The 24,868-nt window shown below is 38.9% G+C and overlaps 1 protein-coding gene and 1 pseudogene across 1 annotated transcript; one reads left to right on the top strand and one right to left on the bottom strand.

Annotated features, from left to right (window-relative positions):
• Nucleotides 1-1,391: 1,391 nt before the first annotated feature.
• LOC110673208 (armadillo repeat-containing protein LFR-like) lies at nt 1,392-9,961 on the bottom strand (annotated as a pseudogene).
• Nucleotides 9,962-21,346: 11,385 nt separating this feature from the next.
• LOC110673283 (pentatricopeptide repeat-containing protein At1g50270) lies at nt 21,347-24,553 on the top strand. The gene is made up of 2 exons (XM_021836361.2): nt 21,347-21,440; nt 21,654-24,553. The coding sequence occupies exon 2, from the start codon at nt 22,515-22,517 to the stop codon at nt 24,306-24,308; it is 1,794 nt and encodes a 597-aa protein (XP_021692053.2). The 5' UTR covers nt 21,347-21,440; nt 21,654-22,514; the 3' UTR covers nt 24,309-24,553.
• Nucleotides 24,554-24,868: the final 315 nt, after the last annotated feature.

The raw sequence follows: 24,868 nt of genomic DNA, 5'->3' as shown, positions 1-24,868 counted from the left end.
TTTTCTTAACCTCATATAATCTATTCATATACAAATTGAGTAGTTATAATAAAATCAGTTATAATGTTTGATTTAAAATTTTTTCTTTTAGTTCATTATGTAATTTGTTTACTCTCTCTCTATATAATTATGGTATTAATCAAGAATTTAGATTTTCTTTTAATATTAAGTGTTTCATAAAAATAATAAGAAAATATAAATTATAAAATATTGATAGTAAAATTATATTTTTAATTATAAACAAAAGGGCCATAGCAGATTTAAATAGACCAAAATAAAATGGATTAAACTATGAATTCGATTAAATAATTCGATTGTTGCACCTTTTATCAGGTTAAGTTGATCAATCTGATTAAATCCTTATTTTTAACGTGTTTGTTTACGTTAAACCCAAATCCATTTAACTACATATCGATTCATATCTTGTAATCTATCAATGTTCAAAATTGCCAGCTCTAGTACTATCTGTAAATGCCAAATGAAAAAACGAAAATGACTTGAATCTAAAAGTTTGCCATGTGAAGGTTTTTTCCATACATGTGACGGCACGGCAGTATGCCTGTTGACAAAATTTCTTAATTTAAAATTATAGGTTTTTAACATATTCCTATTTAAATGTCTTAAATTAATTGTTTTATTAAAATATAAAATCATTTATAAATATATAATCCAAGAAACATAAATTTAAAATTTCAGTTATTATAAATATATATATATATAATATTTAAATATATTATAAACATATAATCTTAATTAATATATAAAAATTATAATCATTAATTTTTAATAAAAAATAATCAATTATATTTTGATAGTAATGAATCAAGTTGTAAAAGAATTTTCTATGTAGAAAGTGCAATTGAATACACTATAGGAACACAAAATTGTATGTGGTTTACAAAACAAAAAACATTTAAGGACAAAAAAACTAATTGTGATTCAGTATATTACTTAATGTTATATCTAAACCGCTTCTAATATCATCTATTCAAACTCATTATTAATATATAATCTTTAATTTTTGTTAAATTAGAAAGTAGAATTAATTTATAATTATGCCTTAATTAACATTTCTGAAAAGAATTGCTTGCATTTGTTTTAAAGTGAAGTAAAAAAAAAAAAAAGTGAAGTAATTTCCAATGGTGGGTAATGAATGGGGCGTCGCAGTAGCACTCCTGGTGGGGAAGACCGATATTTCTTATTTTTGGGTTTGGGCAAAATGAGAGCCCAAATATTAAATAATGTTGGATTTCGACCCTTTACTGTCCCAAAATACGAGAGCCCAGGTTTACGACACCCTGTTATTATCATTCAACTGTGATCAATTGATATTCTTAAAAAAGCTAGTGTTGTTGATCACATTACACTTGGAAAACGATTGCAACAAGAAATTGACAAAATATAAATAATCCAATAAAACAAAATTATGATACTACATATGACTAACTGAAACCTAGATGTCTGAATAAATTTACAAGATCTATGCGTCAATACACGACGTTCTTGCGAGTTGGAGATAGATGATCTTTGTAATGCAGGCTTTTAATCACATGCCCCAAACACCACGTGCTGCTGTGAATTTGTTGTTTGGTCTAGATGTCAGCTCATACAAGATCCTTCCAAATGTATCAGAATATCTGCTATCTGAGAAGAGAATATCTGCAAATGCATTCTCACAAGCAAGCAGCAAGGCCCTGTTCTGGGGCTCAGAGACCAGGCTCTCCAGTATCATTGCTGCTTTCCTGCAAACTTCAGGCACTGGATGTGGTGTCTTGATCACCTTCAATAGCCGATCAACAGCCCTGAATTTGATAAATTTTTCAGAGAAAACTGTCATGTCATTACATCAATAAATATTAACAATAAAATCCCATGCTATAAAGTTTTTCCTTGAATGATTTGTAATTTATGAAACAAAAAAGAACATCACCATCGCTCGCTAGCAAGCTTCAATCTGCAATCCATATTAACTTCTGCAAGGTTATAGAGTGCACCAACAGCTGCTGCTTGTGCATCTAATGCCTGTATGCTCATAAGATCTACCAAACGCTTATGTATCTGCATTATGCATTTGACACCACATTACAATTTCATGCAAATTAGATATATGAAAAAAACAATGCCAGTTGAGCAATATCAACCTGAGGAACAAAGGGAAGAAGGAACAGTTCATTGTCAGGATTTATTATCATCCGCCCCAGTAATCCTGCAGCAGCACAGTGCCAAGCTTTAATGGTAGAACCTAGCATCCCCATGATAGCCTGGACTGCAAGTTTCTCTCTGTTCAACAAAAGCAATTAGCAAACATATCAACCCCATGTTGTAATCGGAAGTATGTGTGCTTTAAAAGCAAACTAAAATAAGATTTCTCACGTTATTTTGATGTAAGATGGTTTTGCTGAGCTGAAAATTCCAAGATCAAGCAATGAAGCCAAATTTACTATTGTCTCAAGGGCATTTGTAACAAGTTCCTCATCCTCTGTCAATATATTTTACCAGCATTTAACAAAAAAGTAGGAAAATTAAATACCCCATTTTGATTTTTAATGAATTAATCCAAGCCCAAAAAGAAATAAAAAGAGAGAACAATTCATCTCTGTTGCCAGAAAAAAAAAAAAATTCATCATCTGGAGATTCAAGAATAACAATTTCTGACTGTTTCACTTCACAACCATTTCACATGTGACACATAAGAACAATGGGAAGATTTTACCATTTTCCCTTAGGGAAAACCGCAAGTATATAATCCACTAGTATGCAACTACAAAACCAAAGACCTTAACTTTATAGTAGGGTTTGGGAAAATATGTCACAGCAGATGGCATTCTTCCCATTCAATATCATCGTGGTCTTAGCATATAAGCCAAAGGATTTTCCATGAGGCTTCTCCTCAGACTGAGCTTGGGTCAGGCATAGCCATTGTAAACCCACATAAGAAGAATTGCATATGTTGTATGCCAGAGTACAACAATGTTAGCCTCTATAAATATGAATCCTACGAAAATGACCCTACACAAAGCTGGGTGGAGGAAAAGTATCCATTCAGCTAATCTCAACCAGCTTGGAAATAAAGACTTCGAGTCCAACAAGAATAACATCAAATGAAATAATCATAGAATCTATTAAGGAGCAACTGCACATCAAACCATTATTACCCTTTTGTAAGCTTCTTACCGGTAATATGATCTTCTATACATTGGAATACAGTTTCCAAGCAATGCCGATGTTGAGCCCTGGCATGAAGGAGAAATTGCGTATGATATTTGAAGCAGCCACTGCGCACTGCTGCTTTTCTGCTCGCCCCTCCTCATCCAAATTAAATGGTCCATCCTCATTAAACCACCACTCTGAAGGACTTTGGCTGCATTCTTCTGCCATAAAGCTTCAGTTACAGAAGAACCTGACCCCAATCTGCCACAGCCAGACATACATTATCCTTATTCATTGTTATCCAAGCCAAACTTTTCATGTATGTCAAAAAAAGTATGCCATACTAACACAGAATGGGTGGTGAGATTATTGCTTGATCCTAATGCCTTGTATCCGTTACCAAATCCTGTAACCATAGAATTAGCACCTAATGTTCTAACCCTATCAGTCCTGATGAGATCTGCAGGATGTGCTATATCGCGCCAGTCATCTATCTGTTTCAGTTAAACACATTAATAATTTCATTAACCCAATTTGCAACAATAACCGGAATACATCTAACTTTCATATAGGAGTTGTTTGGTTCAAATGAATTCAACAAAATTTTGTAGATTTCAATTGAATTCCATATATCATGTATTTGGTTTATAAAAAGTTTAGAATTGAATTCCGTGGAATTGGTTATTGTAGAAAGAGATGATTCTTATTGATTTCAATTAATCTGTACAATGGTATATATATACAATTAATTCCTATAATTGTGTTCTACTAATTAGGAAGAAATCCTAAATAAGAAATCCTAAATAGGAATACAGAATACAAAATATACAGAAAAATAATATAGTGATTGACTTTCCATAACATAGTGATTGACTTTCCATAACACTCCCCCTCAAGTTGGAGCATAGATGTTAATCATGCCCAACTTGTTACAAATGTAGTCAATCCTAGCTCCATTCAGAGCTTTTGTGAAAATATCTCCTAACTGCTCTCCAGTTTTGATGTGTCCTGTTGAGATGATCTGTTGTTGAATCTTTTCACGAATAAAGTGACAATCAATCTCAATATGTTTGGTTCGCTCATGAAACACCGGATTAGAAGCAATATAAAGAGCAGCTTGATTATCACACCACAATTTCACAGGCAGGGAGGTCTTAAAACCTGTCTCATCTTGTAATTGAAGTATCCACATTACCTCACATACTGATTGTGCCATGGCTCTGTATTCGGATTCGAGACTAGATCGAGAAACTACACTCGCTTCTTGCTTCTCCAAGACACCAAATTTCCTCCAATAAAAACGCAATATCCAAAGAGTTGACCTCCTATCAACCTTAGATCCACCCGATCGGCATCGAAAAACATTCAACATTCAAATGCCCATGATTACCATATAGCAAACCTCTTCTGGAGCGCCCTTGGATAACACAAGATTTGTTCCAAGGCTTCCCAATAAGCAATAGCTTGGGGAAGACATAAACCGACTTACCACACTAACGGCATAAGCAATGTCGGGGACGAGTGATCAGAATGTAGTTCAATTTTCCTACCAATCTCTCTGTATCTCTCTGGATCTTCAAACAACTCACTATCCCCGCTACTTGATTGTAAAGTTGGAGTCATTGGTGCGCTACAAGGCTTAGCACCTAATTTTCTTGTCTCTGTCAATAGATCGATGACATATTTTCTTTGAAACAAGAAAATACCCTTTTTACTTCTCATAACTTCGATACCCAAAAAAAACTTTAACAATCCCAAGTCTTTTGTCTGAAGCTGAGTTTGGAGGAAGGTTTTAAGAGATGAAATACCTGCAGAGTCACTCCCAGTTATGACAATGTCATCCAAATAGACTACCAAGAGAATTAGACCAGCCTCAGATTGCCTATAAAATACTGAGTGATCACACTTACTCTTTTGCATACCAAATTCTGTCTTTGCTTCACTGAATCTCCCAAACCATGCCCTAGGACTTTGTTTCAAGCCATAAAGAGACTTTCGAAGCCTACAAACTTTACCTAACTCCCCCTGAGCAACAAACCCAGGTGGTTGCTCCATATACACCTCCTCCTGAAGATCACCATGAAGGAAAGCATTCTTGATATCCAATTGATACAGGGGCCAATCATATGTAGTCATAAAGAGATAAACAAGCGAATAGAAGTAAGTTTAGCTACAGGAGAAAAAGTATCAGAGTAATCAACCCCATATGTCTGAGCATATCCTTTTGCTACAAGGTGTGCTTTTAACCTAGCCACAGAACCATCAGGATTTACCTTTACTGTATATACCCATTTACAACCAATAGCTTTCTTACCAGTGGGTAAAGGCAATAGTTCCCATGTACCATTAGCATCTAAAGCCTCCATTTTCTCTTTCATAGCATCACACCAGCCAGGATGAGACAGTGCCTCATTAACAGTATTAGGGATAGTAACAGAGTCTAAAGATGTAACAAAACACCGAGAACAAGAAGACAATTGATTATAAGAAACAAAAGAAGAGATAGGGTAAGTACATGAACGTTTACCTTTACGAAGAGCAATGGGTAAGTCTAGATCAGAATCATGATCGATGAGTGCAGGATCTCCCAATGAAGTAGGCGATAGAGGATCTGAGTCGAGAATCTCCAATCTCTGGAATAAACATGAACAACGGGAGGTCGAGTAGGTCTAGAGACGAAGGAAGGCAGTGTGGGAGAGTACTAGACATTGGTTGGACAGTATATATTAAGAGATCATCCTCCTCCCCCTGACTCTCATACACAGATGATGGAGGAAAAAATGGAGTGGACTTAAAAAATGTGACATCTGCAGAAACAAGATAACGATTAAGAGTAGGAGAGAAACAACGATACCCTTTTTGGAGCCGGGAGTACCCAAGGAAGACACATTTGAGAGATTTTGGATCCAATTTAGTAACCTGTGGACGAACATCACGCACAAAACAGGTACAACCAAAAATACGAGGTTCAATAGGGAACAAAGATTTTGTAGGAAACAAAGTAGTATAAGGAATATCCCCATTAAGGACAGAAGACGGCATACGATTGATCAAAAAACATGCCGTGGAAACTGCATCCGCCCAAAAGTGTTTAGGTACTTTCATCTGAAAAAGAAGAACATGAGTTACCTCAAGAAGATGACGATTTTTTCTTTCGGCCACGCCATTTTGGGATGGGGTATCCACACAGGAAGACTGATGAAGAATGCCATTTTGTGTTATATAAGGCTGAAATTGTGCTGAAAAGTATTCTTTGGCATTGTCACTTCTTAATATGCGCACAGAAATATTAAATTGAGTTTTGATTTCATTACAAAAGGCACAAAAGATAGAAAACAACTCAGAACGATTTTTCATTAAATATAACCAGGTAACACGAGAGTAATCATCAACAAAAGTAACAAAATAACGAAATCCAGTTTTAGATGTAACAGAACAAGGACCCCAAACATCAGAATGAACTACCTCAAAAGGAGATGAAGCCCGTTTATTGACTCTAGACACAGAAGGCAAACGATGATGTTTTGCAAACTGACACGACTCACATTCTAGTACTGATAAAGACTGAAATTGAGGACACAGCTTCTTCATGGTAGACAAAGAAGGATGACCCAATCTACAATGAGCTTCAAGAGGTGTTAAGGTACTGGAGCAAACAAGCCACCGGGGTACATGATTTTCCAGAATGTAGAGACCACCTGACTCGCGTCCTCTACTAATAATCTGCTTCGTCGTAAGATCCTGAAACAAACACTGGTCAGGAAAAAAGGAAACAAAACAATTTAAGGTATGAGTAAGTTTACTAACAGAAAGTAGATTAAAAGAGAATTTTGGTAGACACAAAACAGAAGACAAAGAAATTGACGAAGTCAGGTTCGCAGTTCCAGAACCCATGATACAAGAAGTAGTACCATGAGATATAGTAACTGTTGAGGTAGTGAGATTAGACTGAAAAGCAGATAGAAGACTAGAATTACCTGTCATGTGATCTGTCGCACCAGAATCAATAACCCATTTGGATGAAGAAGACACAAGGCATGTAGTAGATTTACCTGACTCAGTGATAGCGATGTGAGAGGCGCTAGGCTTTAGAGATGCCTGATACTTGGAAAATTGTGCAAAATCCACTGCAGATACCAAAAAAGTTTTCTCAGAGGAAGATACAGGAAAAGTCTCTCCTGCCAAATATGCCATCTGTGATACTTGAATAAACCTCTGAAGTTGCGGACAAATATATTTTGTTAGGCCAGGCTCATGGCAATAATAACAAATGACTCCTCTTGAGTCCCGATTAGAACTAGCCTCTCCATTACGCTGATTACTTACATTGCTGTAATTACTCCTCTACTTCCTCTTCTATTACCCTGTTGTCCATTTGGATTACTGCTAATAAGAGCACTACTGACAGGCTGTGAAGTTGAGTACTCTCTGTACGAAGGACCCGTGTGAACGTTTCATGCAAAGAGGAAATCTCGATCGAGAGAATCGAGATTTAGCGATCTCATACTCAAGGAAGGCACGCAAGAAAACTCATAATGACCGATTGCTCCCGTTGGGCTTGCTGAACTTTCACATCAGGACTAAAAGGCAACAATACATTAAGGTCCTCATATACCCGTTTAAAATCCATAAAATAAGCCGTGAGAGACTTATCCTTTTTCTCAGCAAGGTAGAATGCCTTACAAACATCATAAATCGGGAGATATTCCCTTTACGAATCTGAGAAAATCTAAGTAATCCATCAATTCCTTAACAAATTCACGGTGATTAATTAAACTAATTACCTCACTATGAATCAAGTTAGAACAAGTGCAAAAACAATCGAGCATCCTCCCTTAGCCAAGTTTGTCGTGTATCATCGGTGGGTGGATCTTTAGTAAGGTGATCATCCTTATTAATGCTACGCAAATAGACCCTACGATCTTACTCCACTCCTGTAATTCGAACCATTAAGTTTGTGTTCCGTGATCTTAGTCATCAGGAATCACATCGTAAATAATATTCTTATTGTGCCATTTGTTGAGACAAAGAAAACTAACCAAACGCTAATCCAAAGTGCTTATAGCAGCAAAATAACCCAAAATCACAAATCAAGCAAATACGAAATAGGATCGAGAGCCAAACCTCGAAGTCCTTTAATGGTTATCTTGGATCGTGCAACAAAGACACGGTGGTGGAATGAGGGGTTGAGACGCAGCCTTGCAATGTTGATCGGGGTTGAAAGCGGCGGTCGGCGACCAAGGTCTCTCCTGAGCTGGGTAGTGAGAACAAATAGTCACCCTAGATTGATGATTTGCTCTGATACCATGTAGAAAGAGATGATTCTTATTGATTTCAATTAATCTGTACAAGGGTATATATATACAATTAATTCCTATAATTGTGTTCTACTAATTAGGAAGAAATCCTAAATAAGAAATCCTAAATAGGAATACAGAATACAAAATATACAGAAAAATAATATAGTGATTGACTTTCCATAACATAGTGATTGACTTTCCATAACAGTTATAACCAAAACTAATTCCTATAAAATTTTATGGAATTTGACTTTGAAATGAATCCCACAGATTTAAGATAACAAAACTTTTACGGCCAAAATGCCCATATATTTCTCACAAACACAACTTCTCTCCTTCCGCTCTCTCCGCCCTTCCCCCAGCCAACCCAAACACACCCCCCGAAAAACCCCCAATCCCCCACCCCCCAAGCCAACCTTTCATCTCTCTCACACTCTCCCCTACCTTTCTCCCCCTCTCTTTCCTACCTTTCTACCACTCTGCAATTAGGTGATGAATTTGTTAATTGTTAAAAATTTTATTAAATATAAGATTTTTTTATTATTGAGGGTAGTTTAGGAAATACGTATAAATGAAATTCAATTACGAAATTATATCATTTTAAGTTTGGTCATACCGTGGAGTTCATTTTCTAATGAATTCTAACTAGAATTCACTGTTTGTAGTTGATTTGAACCAAGCATCATGTTAATAACTTCTTAATTTTAACAAGACTGCATTGCAGAACATCCCATATGCCACATGTGCATAATTTTCTTCATATAGAAAAAGTTAATTTCATTACCCACTTATGTAATTTCAACTCAAACCACAGAAAACACCTATTATGCAATAAATACCAAAAACCTTCACCATCTTGATGTTCACATAGTTAAAAGAATTGATGGATAAGATTTACATACAACTTGGAGAAGAGCATCGAGCAAGCCAGGGATTTTAGCCAGAGAATCTTTTCGCATGTCTTCCTTTTCTTTGAAAGAGAGCATTGTAAGAGTGTTCAATGCCCATATCAATTCGCTCTTTAACCCACTTTGAAGAGCCAAAACTATTCTCTTATTATTTTGATCTGAAGACAAAAATATCACATAACAGTGATTGTTAGTTAACACAGAAGTGTACTCAAATGGCTGCGTAGGTTCTGTTATTTGATAGACCAGCCTACAAAGGAGGTGTGAACTTGAAGCGATGGGCCAAGGAGATTGGACGGAGCCATGGTGTGGCCGCCGGAGGAGGCGGAGGCGACGTTGCTGCTTGTGCTGCCGAATGGGCGGCCCCTCTTGGCCGCTTGCGCGGTCGCGCCACCAGCCGAGCCAGCAGACTTGCTCTGGTCCCCCTTCTGCATTAGAGTCCGGTAGGCCTTGCTTGGCTGTGCCGCTGTGGCGATTTGGTAATTACGGATGTCCTTTAGGTATTTTGCGACCCGGATCCGAGAAGACCCCATACGGCATACGCCATATTTAAATGGCCTGGGCTCTGGACTTTATGCGTTGTTGTAACTGGTCCACCCGACCGGACTATTATTGATTTTGGAATTAAAGAGTACATCGGGTCCGAGTTTTCATTTTAATCAATTATGGGCTAAATTACATTTTAATTTTTATATTTTATTATTATTAATATTTTTATTTCTTTATTTAAAAAATAAGTTAAAATTTTTTTATAGTTTTGTTTCATTAAATAATTTATTTTTTAGTCTATTTTTAATCCATTTAAAATATCTTTTAAAACCAACAATTGTAAAGTTTTTTTTTTAATAAATGAGTAAACATATTAAGAATAACAAAATTTAAAGATAAAATAATAATTTTATCAAAAATTTTTTTTATCTCATTTGACTTGTTTGAATGAAGGAATATGTTGAAATATGCTTTAAAATATGAATAAAAGAATTAAAGTATTTGGTAAAATCAAATCTTATGAATGATTTAATTTATTTTTTAAAACTAGGTAAATATAAAAAAATATTAATAATGAAAATTTTATAAAATGGTAATTTATTTTTAATTATAATCATAATAATAAATTACTAAATTTTAAATTAAAAATAAAAAAATAAATATATGATATTAATAATTAAATTTGAATGAAAAAAAGCGTAATAGCAAATATAGAAAATTGTATAGCTTCCTACAACACTTTCACTTCACAAAATAAATTAAATATACATTTAAAGCGATAATACAAGGTTTGGCTATATGTAATAATAACAATAACAACAATTATATCAAATTTTGTGAATCTCTATTTTTAATCTTTTTATTTGTTTAGAGAAAGAATTTTCTCTAGTTTTCTCAAGTTTCAGTTTTCATCTCTTTCTTTGATCAAAGTCGAAGACTCATTTTCAATGGGTTTCCTTAACTCTCTGGACAAGGGAAATCCTTCTTACACTAGAAGGGTGGATTGTTTCCTTCCCCACCTTTTTTGAAATAGTTGTAGATGATAGAGTATATCTGGTGTAGATAATCATATATTTATCTTCATGTATTTATCCTCATGTATTTATCCTTGTAACAAACTCCAATTGTGTAACAACTAGATGAGGTTGGGTATAGGTCTGCCACCTCCACAGTCCGTGTATATATATTATCATTTAACAATAGTAAATGACAAGGTTGATCTATACTTTACATGGTATCTGAGCCATCTGACCATGGCAGACTTTTCTTCTTCTTAAGCTTTGGTTTCTAGCACCAACATTGTTATCTCCTCTCTTTCTACACCACCTGTCGCAATAGATTTTGCGGTCGCCTGGACGATCACTCACCGAAGTGGGAAAAAGTGAGGAGTCGCCACCTTAGTTTTGAGGGAAACTAAAGAAAACCATTTGAGAAGTTAAATTAAAAATGAAACCACTTCAAAACAGAGATTCTAAGTTCGGGGTCCGTAAACGGGTGGGGAAGGTGTTAGGCACCCCACCTCGTCCCTTAATAAGGGTAAGTAGATTTAATTCTGCGTCCTTTATAAATTAGTTAGGAGGGCTTAGACGGCAATGTTAATCCTTTTGGTAAAAGGAATATTTGATTTTTCACTAAATTTGGATCACCCAGATACATAAGTAAATGAGACAACCTTAGTGAACGGGTGTGAGAATCGGATAAGAACTCTCCTCCGATCTCTTTTAAGTTGTTTATTAAAATTTTGAGGGGAGACCGGATAAGAACCCTCCTCCGATCTCTTTTAAGTTATTTATTAAAATTTTGAGGGGAGACCGGATAAGAACCCTCCTCCGATCTCCTTTAGAGTTATTTATTAATGTTTTGAGTTGAGACCGGATAAGAACTCTCCTCCGATCCCTATTTAATGTTTATTAAAATTTTGAAGGGAGACCGGATAAGAACTCTCCTCCGATCTCTTTTTACGTTTATTAAAATTTTGGATTGAGACCGGATAAGAACTCTCTTCCGATCTCTTTCAGATTAACAGGAGCCTGGAAGGGATTTCTCCGATCTCCCGGATTTTTAATTTCAACTACATGACATAAGAACCTAAAGCTAAGGATTCTGGCGTTCTAAGATGCTGGGGATAAGGCTTCTCGATACCTTTTGACTAGATAGGGAAAACTAGACTTGATTTACCGACCTTCCATGCGTTCATTTTACCAATATCTATTAATGACCGATCTACTCTGTTTCGTTTACTTTGGTCTTATTCCACTTTATGACATCTTTGTCGAATTCTTTATTTCGTCGGCCTAATAGTTTGGCTATCTTCTGACGTGTTATTCATGTTCTCTTTTAAAAGAGACCCTAAGTTGCAGTTACCTACGTTTACCCAACCACTTACATACTACTAGGAGTTAGAAAACTTGCTTTCAAAAAGATGAAGATTAATAAAAATGAACTGATCACTAAATAGATGATTTGGGAGTGTCATTCTTTGGGGATCGTTTGTGCAAAAATAGTCTTGAAGAAAGTTGCAGATGTAAGAAGAACACAGGAAAATGCAGAAAGTAAATGCAGACACTCGATAAAACAGTGGTATGAGCTCTTACAGTAACATTCTTTGGGGATCGTTTGTGCAAAAGTAGAAAGTCACAGATGTGAGAAGAACAAAGAAAATGCGGAAAGTAAATGTAAGCACTTAATAAAACAGTAGTATGAGCTCTTACCTGTAAGGAGCCAAATCTACTAAAATAACTATGGGGTGTCAAATAGTGACAAGGCAACGGATTGATTGGCCTGAGGGGTGGTGTTCCTCGTGAACTAGAGGGTGCTTAGCTAAAATGCGATCAGATCAAGATGAAAAGAACCGAGTGGAATGAAGTTGAGCTTGGACAATGAAAACAGAGATGATAAAAGGCAGAAAGTGAGAGTGTGACCAGATAATGAACGAACTGGAAATGTAGAGTTCCAGTATTCAGAATCTTTTCAAGAAAAACACTTCAGAAAACTAGTTTCAAAAGTCTTTTTGATTGACACTTCTAAGTAGCAGAGTAGCAAACTAAATGAAATTTCAGAGTTCCTCTGCTATAATAACAGCCTCTTGTCTATTTTTGCCCGTCCCTTGAACAGTTTTTATGCAGGTATTTATAGGAATCGGGTGCTCTTCGTGAAGGGTCAGGATTTATTTGAGGGAGATGGAGGGTCGAGATTTCGAAGGACATGATCGGAGGTTCAGGAATTAAAGAGAATCAAAATGAATGGTTGAGATCACTCTTCATAATATTTGTCCTTTTCTTCTTTCCATTTGACGGTCCTAAATTTCCTTGTCCGGAATGATCCGAGGGCTAAGAGCGAAAGACGCTGGTATTGTCGTCTTCTCTCTTGATCTAAGGGTTCCGGGTTTGTCCTTACAAGTGGGATCAACGGTGGAGATTGGGATGTACAGGACTGTCATGACATACCCTGGCACCTGTCAGCATTGCGGGCGATTCTTAGGCGTGCGGTGAGATCTCGTCTGCAACGCCTTAACTACCTCGGCTCTGATTCGGCACGGTTATTGGAATTTGTCTTATTCTTTTGCCTACCGATCCCTCCTCTTCTCGATCTCTTTCACATGTTCTTTCCGACCTTTCATGCTGGTCTCCCACCTTCCGATCTACTATTCGATCTTTTCCCTTCTTCAGTCGGTCTGGTCAAAGTATTAATTGTCCCTCGATTCGGCGTTAAGCCGTTTTACGCTTCGACAATAAATGCTCATTTTCCCTATATATACTCCTTCGACAGAGACATTTCTTTCATCGATTTTCCTCTCTTCTTTTCTTACTTTCCTGTTCTAGTTGCTCGGTGGAAGTTCGCTATAATCGTGGCTTTGATCTTTTTCCGATGGACTTCTTTACTCACCGACTGAAAATTTACGATCCCGGTGATCGAATGACCTTAACTGACGATGGTGAGAGGACTGGATTTGACCGATCTGTATTGCGGACCTTGGTTGTACCGATCTCGAGTCGCTCAACTGAGTTCATTTGGTTTCTCATCACATTGAGTGTTCCGACAGCAGTTTTCCTCCACATTGGGTGTTCCGACAGCGGGTCGGTTTCGGGTGGTAACATCGGTGACGATGTCTCTCATCTTCATGGGAGTCATAGTCACCCCATCTGAGCTGCACATCTATCCGATGTCAACAGTGGCCTCTCTGGTCAAACACGTCTTTTGATTCAGCCACGAGACTAGGCTTTGACATAGGCCTTTTAGATAGGATGTTCCACCGATCTCTAGAGATCGCCCAAATGATGTAATCCTAAAATGTAATCAGATCTCTAGAGATCGCCCAAATGATGTAGTTAGACCTTTATCATAATCCGATCCCTAGAGATCGCCCAAATGATGTATTTTATTTTCAATGCAATCCGATCTCTAGAGATCACAGAAATGATGTGATCCAATGTTAGTGTAATCCGATCCCTAGAGATCGCCCAAATGATGTAATCCGATCTTTTGAAAATAAAGACTTTATTTTATCGGTTATCATCTTATTATTTTTGCATTAATTATTTTCCAATCTCTAATATGATTATCCGATCTGGTTCTTTACCTGAATGACACTTAACTGATCCTTTATTCAAAATATTTAACTTATTATGCCGATCTCCAATTAACCGATCTCAGAACATTCGGATATTTGAGAGAAGTGTCAGAACAGCTGTCGAGTCCCACCAATCGATGTGCTACCTAGAACCTCGCGAGCATTAAATGCTCGGACTAGTATAAATAGGGGTGGGAGGGTTAGCCAGTTGTTCTCTCATTCCATTTTCAATCCCCTGCTCACAACCTCGAAGTTCTCTCGTTTTCTCAAATTCTTCCGACGCCGATCAGACTCCGGTAAGGGCTTTGATCCTCTTTTTAGTTTAAATTCTTTGTTTCTTTTGAAAATGAGCGGTGCCGAAGGTCAGAGAGCGGCGAGCCCTCCTTCCATTCAGTTCTCGTGGTCATCGTCTGATGAAGAAGAGGCGATCGCCAAGCGTTCAACAAGAACCTCCCAGGGCCTCCGCTCCAACTCGGGGGCGGGTCATACCATCAAGGCTCGCACCTTCTTCAGGGAGAGAGACTCTCCCTATAGACGAGCTACCGTCGGTTCTTCGAGAATCCGATCTGCAATCGTTTAGCCAAGAATATAACATTCGGCCTGATTCGTACGAGCTAATCAAGTGCCACGGCGATCTTCGTGTCGATCACTCCTTTGAAGAGAATGACATGGTTATGGTGTACGAGGAACAGTTAAAGGCCGGTCTGAGGTTCTCTCTAGACGATTTCTATAAGAAGGTCCTAAAACTTCACCGAGCATGCATTGTTCAAATTCACCCCAACTCGTGGCGGATCTTGGTAGCCTTCCGAGGTCTATGCCGAGCTAAGGGAATCAGACCTACGGCTAAGGTGTTCGCCGAGCTGCACAGACTAACTCGCCGAAAGGATGACGAACACTGGTTCTTTCAGGCGAAGCCTCATTGCGGGCTCTTTTCCGATCTGCCCTCATCCCTTAAGAATTGGAAGAACCGTTTCTTCATTCTGAGGAGCAAAGATCCGAGCTGCTTTGAGGACTTCCCCCGTAGCTGGTGGTACCAGGGGCCCTTGCTTCCGAAGCACATTACCCTGAGTCAGGAGGAAAGTTTAATAGTGATGGATCTGAAGAGTCAGGCCGCCACTCAAAAGTATTCTTGTTTGGATGCGGTGATCGCCGAAATTTGCACCATTGGACTATTCAATTGCTCACCGGCCAAGACCGCGAACTTCCGCTCTCTGACCTCGGCATTGGTATTTTCTATATCTCAGTTCTCACGACCTTAGCGATCTCACTAACCTTTTCTTTGTGCAGGTATGGCGGGTGGTGAGGGTTCTAGGAAGCGGAAGAAGGAAAGAGAGATCTCCCGGAAAGTAAAGGAGATGAAGCGTTCGGAAATGCTTCGAACACCCAGTCATGAGCCTGGGGAGATACAAAGAGACCCGCCTCAACCTTCGGGTCCGCCTCGAAGTGTCCGATCTCCTCCTAGAACGGAAGAGCAGCCTCCACCTCTCCCAATTGTTCCAAGCACAGAAAGGGGGCCTACTCAAGCTTCTGGGAGGACCTCTTCTCGTGGCGCTCAAATACTGATCGACTCCTTGAAGAATAACCGGACTGTTAGAGAGAACCCCGATTTTGCCAAAGTCCTGGGGTCTACCATCTTCTTTCAGGAGGATCGGGACAGGCTATCCCGGAATGGTCTCGATGATATCTTGACTCGATCCATGAGCCTAAACGTAGAGTGTCTGGTGAACCAGACCATGGTTCGGGAAAAGATTCAGCGTCTGGGTAAGGAGATCGGGAAGAAGAATGAGGAAGTGGCTTCCCTCCGATCCCAACTCTCATCCGCTCGGGATTATATATCTCAAGTCGAGGGACGGGCAAAGTTCCATGAAGACAGGCTGGCCGAACAGAATCATATTTTGGCTGAGAGGGACCGTGCTCTTGGGGAAGTCCAGGCGCTTCACGCCAACGAAGCCGCTCAGGTCGCTCAACTTATAGAGGAACTCAAGGAGAAAGACGAGGAGCTTAAGGCGAAGGATGAGGAGCTTAAGGAGAAAGACGAAGAGATGGTGACAGGGATAGCCGGAGCCTATGTGAATGCTCACAAGGACCTCTTGGCCGAACTCCAGAAGCGCTACCCTGAAGAGGACTTCTCCTGGATGGCCGACCTGGCTCCTGAGGGCGACGATGAGGACAGTGAGGAGGAAGCCGAGGGTGAGAGAGAGAGTGAGCAGAATGTAAATCAGGCTGGGGGTGATCCCCCAGCCGAATAACTTGTACAAATTATGAAATGAAATGGAATGCCTCTTTGTTCAATGAATGGTTGTGATCGGAAAATTTTAAACCATTGTTTGTCTGAGTATTTGATTGTATGAGCACAGCAAGACAAAAATGCAATTATTAATCTAAGTATAAGAGATCGGAAAGCACAATAAGCATGAGATCAGTGGGGAAGAAATGCTGAACGAGACTTGATTAAAATTGAAAATTTAACTTGAAAACTTAAGATCGGAACCCTCGTTAAATCGAACCAAAACCTTAGCTCTTAATCTTCCGAAAAGGAGATCGGCAATAAAACTGGTAAGAAAAGATCTAATGCTAGTTCACTTCATTTATCAACAGAGATCAGGGATATACCCGACGGGTCCGGAAATTCGCCAGCGGGTTTGAGAGATCGGTAAATGATTTGAGAGATCGGCAGGGCTTTAACGAATGTTAGGACTTAGTATTGATTCAATTCCTTTTAAGGAGAGTTCGGAAATATGGTCATCTGGTAAAGAAAAATGAAGAGAAGTCGGAAATGTCATTGGCTGGCCCAGGGAGACCTAGTGCTGGGGATCGGTTTCAAAGTCTTGTTGATTTTGGGGATCGGCCAAAATATGGTGTCGACACCACCAAATGTTGCTCAGTTCATCTCTGCGAAATTAAATTCCTCAAACTATGTCCTTTGGAAAGCACAGTTGGTGCCATTACTACATGGGTACAATTTGTCTCGTTATATCTCTGACAGTGCCACTCCGCCATCCCAATTTCTTGAAGATAATAAGCCTAATCCTGAGTATGATCTCTGGTTTCGGCAAGACCAGATGGTCCTGAGTTGGTTGTTCTCCTCTGTTTCTGATACTATTCTACCATAGATTGTTGGCAGTACGACTGCAAAAGCAGCCTGGACGAAACTTGCTCCATATATTCCTTTGGTTCTAAAACTCAAATTCTTCAACTTCGGAAATAGCTCAAGCATTTATCTCGGGGCACTGATTCAATTAATAGTTACATGCGGTGAGCCAGGACACTCGCTGATCAGCTTGCAGCTCTTTAAGCACCTGTGTCTGATGACACTCTAGTTAATGACATTCTTGAAGGGTTAGGCAGTGAGTACCATCCCTTTATTCGGGCCATTGAGGCTCAGAATGTTCCAATTGAATATGATGATCTTTATGCTTTGTTGTTGAGTGAAGAAACTCAACTAAAAATGGAGGCGCTAGCTGTATCCTTTTCAATTCCACCATCGGCACATGTGGCCACAAAGACACCACATCAACATGGTGGCAGGTCTCAAGTTTGTGGTCGAAGCAATAATCCACCTTATGGTACCAACTCTTCCTCTACTGCACAAGTGTTACCTAATATTATTTGTCATAATTGTCGTGGTCATGGCCACATTGCAAGGCAGTGTCCTTCGCCAAAGCTCAGTCATAATAGCAACACTGGACAAACTAAGCCAACCACATACCTAGCCTCATCATCTAACAATCCTTCCATGGCTCAATGGATAATTGACTCTGGCACTAACCATCATCTCACTAATGAAACGGGGAATGTTTCCAATCTCACTCCTTATCAGGGCTCTGACGAAATTCTTGTTGGAAATGGTAATACCTTCCCTATTACCCACACTGGTACATCACGAATTTCTCTTAATAATCGTTCTTTTACTCTTCATAATATTCTTTGTTCGCCTACAATTACTCGTAATTTGCTTTCTGTTCACTCTTTTACTTCACATAATAATGTCTCAATTGAGTTTTTCCCTGATCTGTTTGTCATCAAGGATATCCCCATGAGGCAGGTCTTATACACAGGCCGGAGTAATGGGGGCCTTTACACCATGCCGCTTTCTTTGAATCCTATCAAGCCTGAAGCACACATTGTGGAACTTAGCACATGGCATGCAGGTCTCGGTCATGCTAATGATCGTGTTGTCCATCGTGTTCTGTCCAGTCAGAGTCTTTCTTTTATTAAGAATAAGTCCTTCGTTGTTCCGTGTCATGCTTGTAATGTCAATAAAATTCATAAGTTGCCATTTGTTAATTCAGTTTCTGTTATCAATAAACTACTTGAATTGATTTATTCTGACATTTGGGGCCCAACTCCTATTGCATCTGTGGATGGATTTCGTTACTATGTTATCTTTTTTTATCACCATAGTAAATATACCTAGATCTATTTTATGAGGAGAAAGTCTGATGTTCTGAATATTTTTATCCAATTTAAACACTTGGTTGAAAAATATTTTGCTCTTCCCATCAAATGTTTTCAGGCCGATTGGGGCGGAGAGTACCAAGCACTTACCAATTATTTGCGTGAACATGGAATTAGCCAACACATCTCTTGTCCCCATACCCCTAAACAAATGGTTGTGCAGAAAGAAAGCACAGACATATCATTGAAACAAGTCGTATTTTACTTACTCATGCCTCTATTCCCTTGCATTATTGGACTTATGCATTTGAGTGTGTTGTCTATACACTTAACAGATCACCTTTTGACCAAAAAAAGCCTCATTCTCGATTTGAACTATTATTTTGTAGCCCTCCAAATTATAACGATATGCTCATTTTTTGTAGTCTCTGCTACCCATGGCTCAAGCCCTATTCTCCTCATAAGTTGGCACCTCGCTCTACCAAATGTGTCTTTCTTGGTTATAGTAAAGTTCATTAAGGGTATTACTGTTTAAATTTATCTACTAAAAAAATTCTTGTCTCACGCCATGTTATTTTCCATGAACAGATTTTTCCATTCAAAAGTGTTGATGATGCAAGTGCCAATAAATCAACTACGTCCACTACTGCTCCATATGCACCTCTTCCACCTCTTTTGTTGATGCCACAACCTGTACCTGTATCACCATCTCCCCAAGATGGTATACTCGGTCCTCCACTAGCTCAATTATCTCTACAGCCCACTAATGCAGTATCCACCCCAACTCCAATGACACATAGTCCCTTGGCCCACCCTCAGCACAGTCACATCACACCATGTGCATCCACTCTCCCACATAGCCCACCTACTTCCACTCAACCTCATAATACTTCCATATATGCTGATACTCAAAGCCCACACTCACCTTATCATCTCCACTGACCTCATCAACAAGGTCTCACCAACCCCCATAATCAACCATCTGTTCCACTTAAAACTCATCCAATGGTGACACGATCTCAAACAGGGAATATTAAACCAAAGATCTTTGCCACTACTATAGTTGCCCAAGCTATTCCTACATGCTATTCCCAGGCTATGAAATATGAACAATGGCGTGATGCAATGCAGTCTGAAATAAGCTCCAATTCAAACGGGTACGTGGGAATTGGTACCACGAGAAGATGCCCAGAATATTGTTGGTTGCAAATGGGTCTTCTGCATCAAACATAGACCATATGGTTCCATTGAAAAGTACAAAGCTCGAATAATTGCTAAGGGCTACCATCAAAGGCCAGGCATTGACTTCTTTGAACTTTTTCTCCGGTAGTAAAGTCTACTACTATTAGAATTATTTTGTCTTATGCAATTACACGGGTGGAATATCAAACAATTAGATGTTTCAAATGCTTTCTTACATGGCAAACTTGATGACCTGGTCTTTATGGATCAACCTCCTGGTTTTACTGATCCCGATAAACTGTATGTCGGTTACATCGCTCTCTGTATGGCCTTCGTCAAGCTCCACGTCAATGGCACAAGTGCTTGTCTAATGCACTTCTTAAAAATGGTTTTAAGTCATCTACTGCAGATACATCCTTATTTTCTTATACGAATGGTGGGACACAAGCTTTCTGTCTTATTTATGTGGATGATATCATCCTAACTAGGAGTGATAATACTCATTTACAGCACCTTGTTGCATCTCTGCAACTAGAGTTTCAATTAAAAGATTTGGGTCCATTAGATTATTTCTTGGGTATTGAAGCTCATCATACAAAAATGGATTTATTACTTACACAAACAAAGTACATTGAGGATTTGTTACACAAAGCCAATATGACCACATGCAAAAGCTTATCTACACCAGCCACACCGAATGAGAAATTACAAGCAGTTAGTGTTGAATCTGCACTTGATATCACTCTCTACCGCACCATAGTTGGTGCTTTGCAATATTTGAATATCACCAGACCTGACATTGCCTTCTCGGTCCACAAAGCTTCTCAATATGTTCATTCTCCCAAAATGCAGCATTGGGTGCAGTAAAACATATTTTACATTATTTGAAGGGCACACAAGGGTATGGGCTGCTCCTTAATCCTTCTTCTAATCTTGATATTCATGCTTATAGTGATGCGGATTGGGCATCCAATCTAGACGATAGAAAATCAACAAGTGGCTATGCGATATATATGGGGGAGTAATCTAATTTCATGGCAGTCTAAGAAACAACCTACGGTAGCGCATTCATCTACTGAAGCAGAATATCGCTCCATTGGTGCTGCAACTGCTGAACTAACTTGGATTCAAACTCTGCTTCGTGAGTTGTCCATTTTATCTCCACAAATTCCTACTATGTGGTGTGATAATGTAGGTGCCACCTACCTCACAACTAATCCCATCTTCCATTCTCGCATGAAACAGTTGAAGTGGACTATCATTTTGTGCAAGACACGGTGGCTAATAAAGACCTGCAAGTTCCCTACATATCTTCTAAGGATTAAGTTGCAGATGTGCTGACCAAGCCTCTTCCAAGCAGTAGACATGCTGATTTGCTGATAAGACTCACAATTCTAACCTCACCTGGTTAGATTTGCAGGGCGGTGATAGAATATATCTCGTGTAAATAATCATATATTTATCTTTATGTATTTATCCTCATGTATTTATCCTTGTAATAAACTCCAACTGTGTAACAACTAGATAAGGTTGGGTATAGGTCTGCCACCTCCACAATCCATGTATATATATTATCATTTAACAACAGTAAATGATAAGGTTGATCTATACTTTACGGTAGATATTTCTTTTGACCTCTTTATTTTGGTTGTGCAGATCCAGAGCTTCATGAGAGGGATTCTAAATTTGGTAATCCATGTTCTTTGGTTTTTTGGGTATGACGTGGTTGGGTGCAAGTTTCGACGTTGGAAGCAAATCCAAAGGGAGACGTCTCCGATGGTCAAGAGCCTGCATTTTAGTTGTTGTTGCTAGTGCTCCATGGCTAGAGTAGATTAAGATGTCTTGGGCTCTATCTCTCCTCTCCCAAGTTGTCGAGTGATTTCCTGCTAATTAACATTGAGCAAGTTTTCTATTCGGTGTTTAGAGTGGAGACTAGGATTTCTGTTGTCTAGGGTACTGGGCCTTTGGATTTCATTTGTAATTAGGCCTTCCACCTTGAATTTGTAACTTGCCCGTTTTTAACGTTAATACAAACCCATTTATAGTTTAAATAAATGTTAGGTATCATGATTTATGCAGAATTAATAATCGGTTGATTGGCTTGACCTCCCTTTGGCCGTGCCAAAAACTGTTTTACTGCAGTTTATCCGGCTTTAATTTCATTTCATTTCATTCTTTTATGTTTTTTTTTTTTTCTCCATGTTCAATCCACTCCATGGTTTATGAAAAAGCTTAGACAGTGAGGAGATCAGACCGCAGACTCAGATTTTTTAGCACTTTGCGCAAACTGAAATTTCCTAGTAAATGGTCATAACTCTTCATCTGTTTCTGTGGCGGCCTTGAATTATAGAATATGTGGAACATGCAATTAAATTTTCTGTTATGATCATTTTCTTTGGTAGCCATCACCTCTGCTTTCTCTGTAAATATCAATTTATAAAAATCAGGTTTACACGAGTATATATCACAAATGTTGCATGATCGTCCCTGAATTTCAAGTTGGTGGAGGGAGAATGAATGTCTGCAAGCAGGGAGCTCGCCATATTACTAAATAGTTACAAAAGCTTAAACCATCTTAAGCAAATTCACTCATTCCTCATCACTCGTGGTCACTCACGGGACACCTTCTTCTTTACCAAACTTCTCCGTTCCCTCACTCTCAATCATGGCTGCCATCTCCTCTACGCTTCACTCCTCTTCCACCACATGGAAACAACCAGAATCTACCTATGGAATACCATTATCGGAGGCTTCTCTGTCAGCCCCCAACCTGTAATGTCTCTTGATTTCTATACGAGAATGCGCCGAAATGGCGTCGATCCGGATAACCACACATTTCCTTTGCTTCTCAAGTCGTTTTTACATTTGAAAAACGAAAACCCATTTCCGATTTACGCTCACATTGTCAAGTTCGGACTGGATTTAAACAATTTCGTGAGAAATTCTCTTATCACTGTTTTTGCTAACTGTGGACATACTGGTTTTGCACGCCAAATGTTTGATGAGAGTGAACACAAGGATGTTGTTACTTGGACTGCAATGATTGACGGATATGCTAGAAATGGTTTTCCCATCGAAGGATTAAAATGTTTCAAGCAGATGATGTTATTGGGTGTGAAGGTTGATGAGGTGACTGTTGTAAGTGCTCTTAGCGCAGCCGGGATGACTAATAATGTTTGGTTTGGTAGATGTGTTCATGGGCTTTATATACAACCGGTAAGAGTGAAATGGGATGTTTATGTTGGTAGTGCTCTTGTGGATATGTACTCAAAATGTGGTTATTGCGATGACGCTCGTAAAGTTTTTGATGAAATGCCTGTAAAAAATGTTGTTTCTTGGAGTGCGATGATAGCCGGTTATGTCCAATGTAATAGGTTCAAAGATGCGCTACTTCTCTTTCAAGACATGCTAATGGCTGATTGCAGACCTAACCAAACTACTTTAACTAGTGTTCTTACCGCTTCTGCCCAACTGGGCGCATTGGATCAAGGTAGGTGGGTGCATGAGTATATACATAGGAATTCGTTAGAGATGAACTCAATTATTGCGACAGCCTTAGTAGATATGTATGCGAAGTGCGGCTGTGTTGGTGAGGCAATGCTAGTTTTCGAGAAATTGCCTATAAAGAATATCTACTCTTGGACAGCCATGATTAATGGTTTGGCAATGCATGGGGATGCCTTGAGCTCCTTGAATCTCTTCTGCCGTATGTTAAGTAGTGGTGTTCAACCAAACGGAGTTACCTTCATCGGTGTTCTCAGTGCCTGTGCTCATGGTTGTCTTGTAAACGAGGGATGTGAATTGTTTGAGCTGATGAAGCACAGATATCATGTGGAGCCAAACATTGATCACTATGGTTGCATGATTGATATACTAGGTCGGGCAGGGTACTTGGAGGAAGCAAGAAAGTTGATAGAAGAGATGCCAATGGAGCCTTCTCCTGGTGTATGGGGAACTCTATTTGGTGCCTGTATGATTCACAAGGCCTTTGACCTAGGGGAATACATAGGTAACCTTCTAATCAGGCTTCAGCCAAATCATAATGGTCGGTATGCACTTTTGGCAAACATGTACTCAGCAAATTATAGATGGGATGATGCTGCATATGTGAGGAAGATTATGAAAGGGAAAGGCGTTGAGAAGAGACCAGGATTTAGCTGGATAGAAGTGAACGGTTCAATTCATGAATTCGTTGCCTTTGATGGATCTCATTCTGTGACCACTGATTTGTATGAGATGTTAGACAATATCTTGGTTCAGTTGAAGGTCGCTGATTATCTTCCAGAGACCATGCTATATGATGGGGGTTAATACTTACCACACCACATGTTTTCCAGCATTTTGAGATGATCCCTGGACTCTTATCACATTGACCCAGGATCACTTCTTGATCTTTATTGTACAAGTCAAATATGCTAGGAAAAAAAAATCTTGATGTGAAAGTTGCTGTCTTTGCAATAAATTATTGGTATGCTTATCCTTGTAGAACTTACGTTGTCAATTTTCACGACACATCTAAAGGTATTAAAGATTTCTGTGTTAATATTGTTTATCAATTCTGGATATGTTTCCGACTTAGATTGCATTTTACCTATGATCACCCTTTTGTTTCAATTTACAACTACTTCAGAACTTGCATGAGTTGCACAAGAAAATGATATGTATCATATTTGATATGGTAGTTTTATTATTCTGCTGTTCACAGAATTTTCCTCGTCAGTTATTATTCTATTCCTATTCAATATAAAGCAAATGGAATAGTGGTACGAGTATGTGCAGTGAAGACGATGTGCCCATGTGGTTTTGGCCCTGAAAAAAGTGGAAAGGTAAGTCCATTGTGGTGCGACATGCTTTGGAGTTTAGCTTCCAAC

This window comes from Hevea brasiliensis, chromosome 4, assembly GCF_030052815.1.
Source record: "Hevea brasiliensis isolate MT/VB/25A 57/8 chromosome 4, ASM3005281v1, whole genome shotgun sequence".
In the NCBI taxonomy this organism is placed as follows: Eukaryota; Viridiplantae; Streptophyta; class Magnoliopsida; order Malpighiales; family Euphorbiaceae; genus Hevea; species Hevea brasiliensis.
Note: the sequence above shows the minus strand (reverse complement) of the source record. Positions and strands in the feature narration are given on the sequence as shown.

Coding starts and splice junctions, on each gene's coding strand:
- LOC110673283 (XM_021836361.2), top strand. CDS start 22,515: ATGTCTGCAAGCAGGGAGCTCGCCATATTACTAAATAGTTACAAAAGC.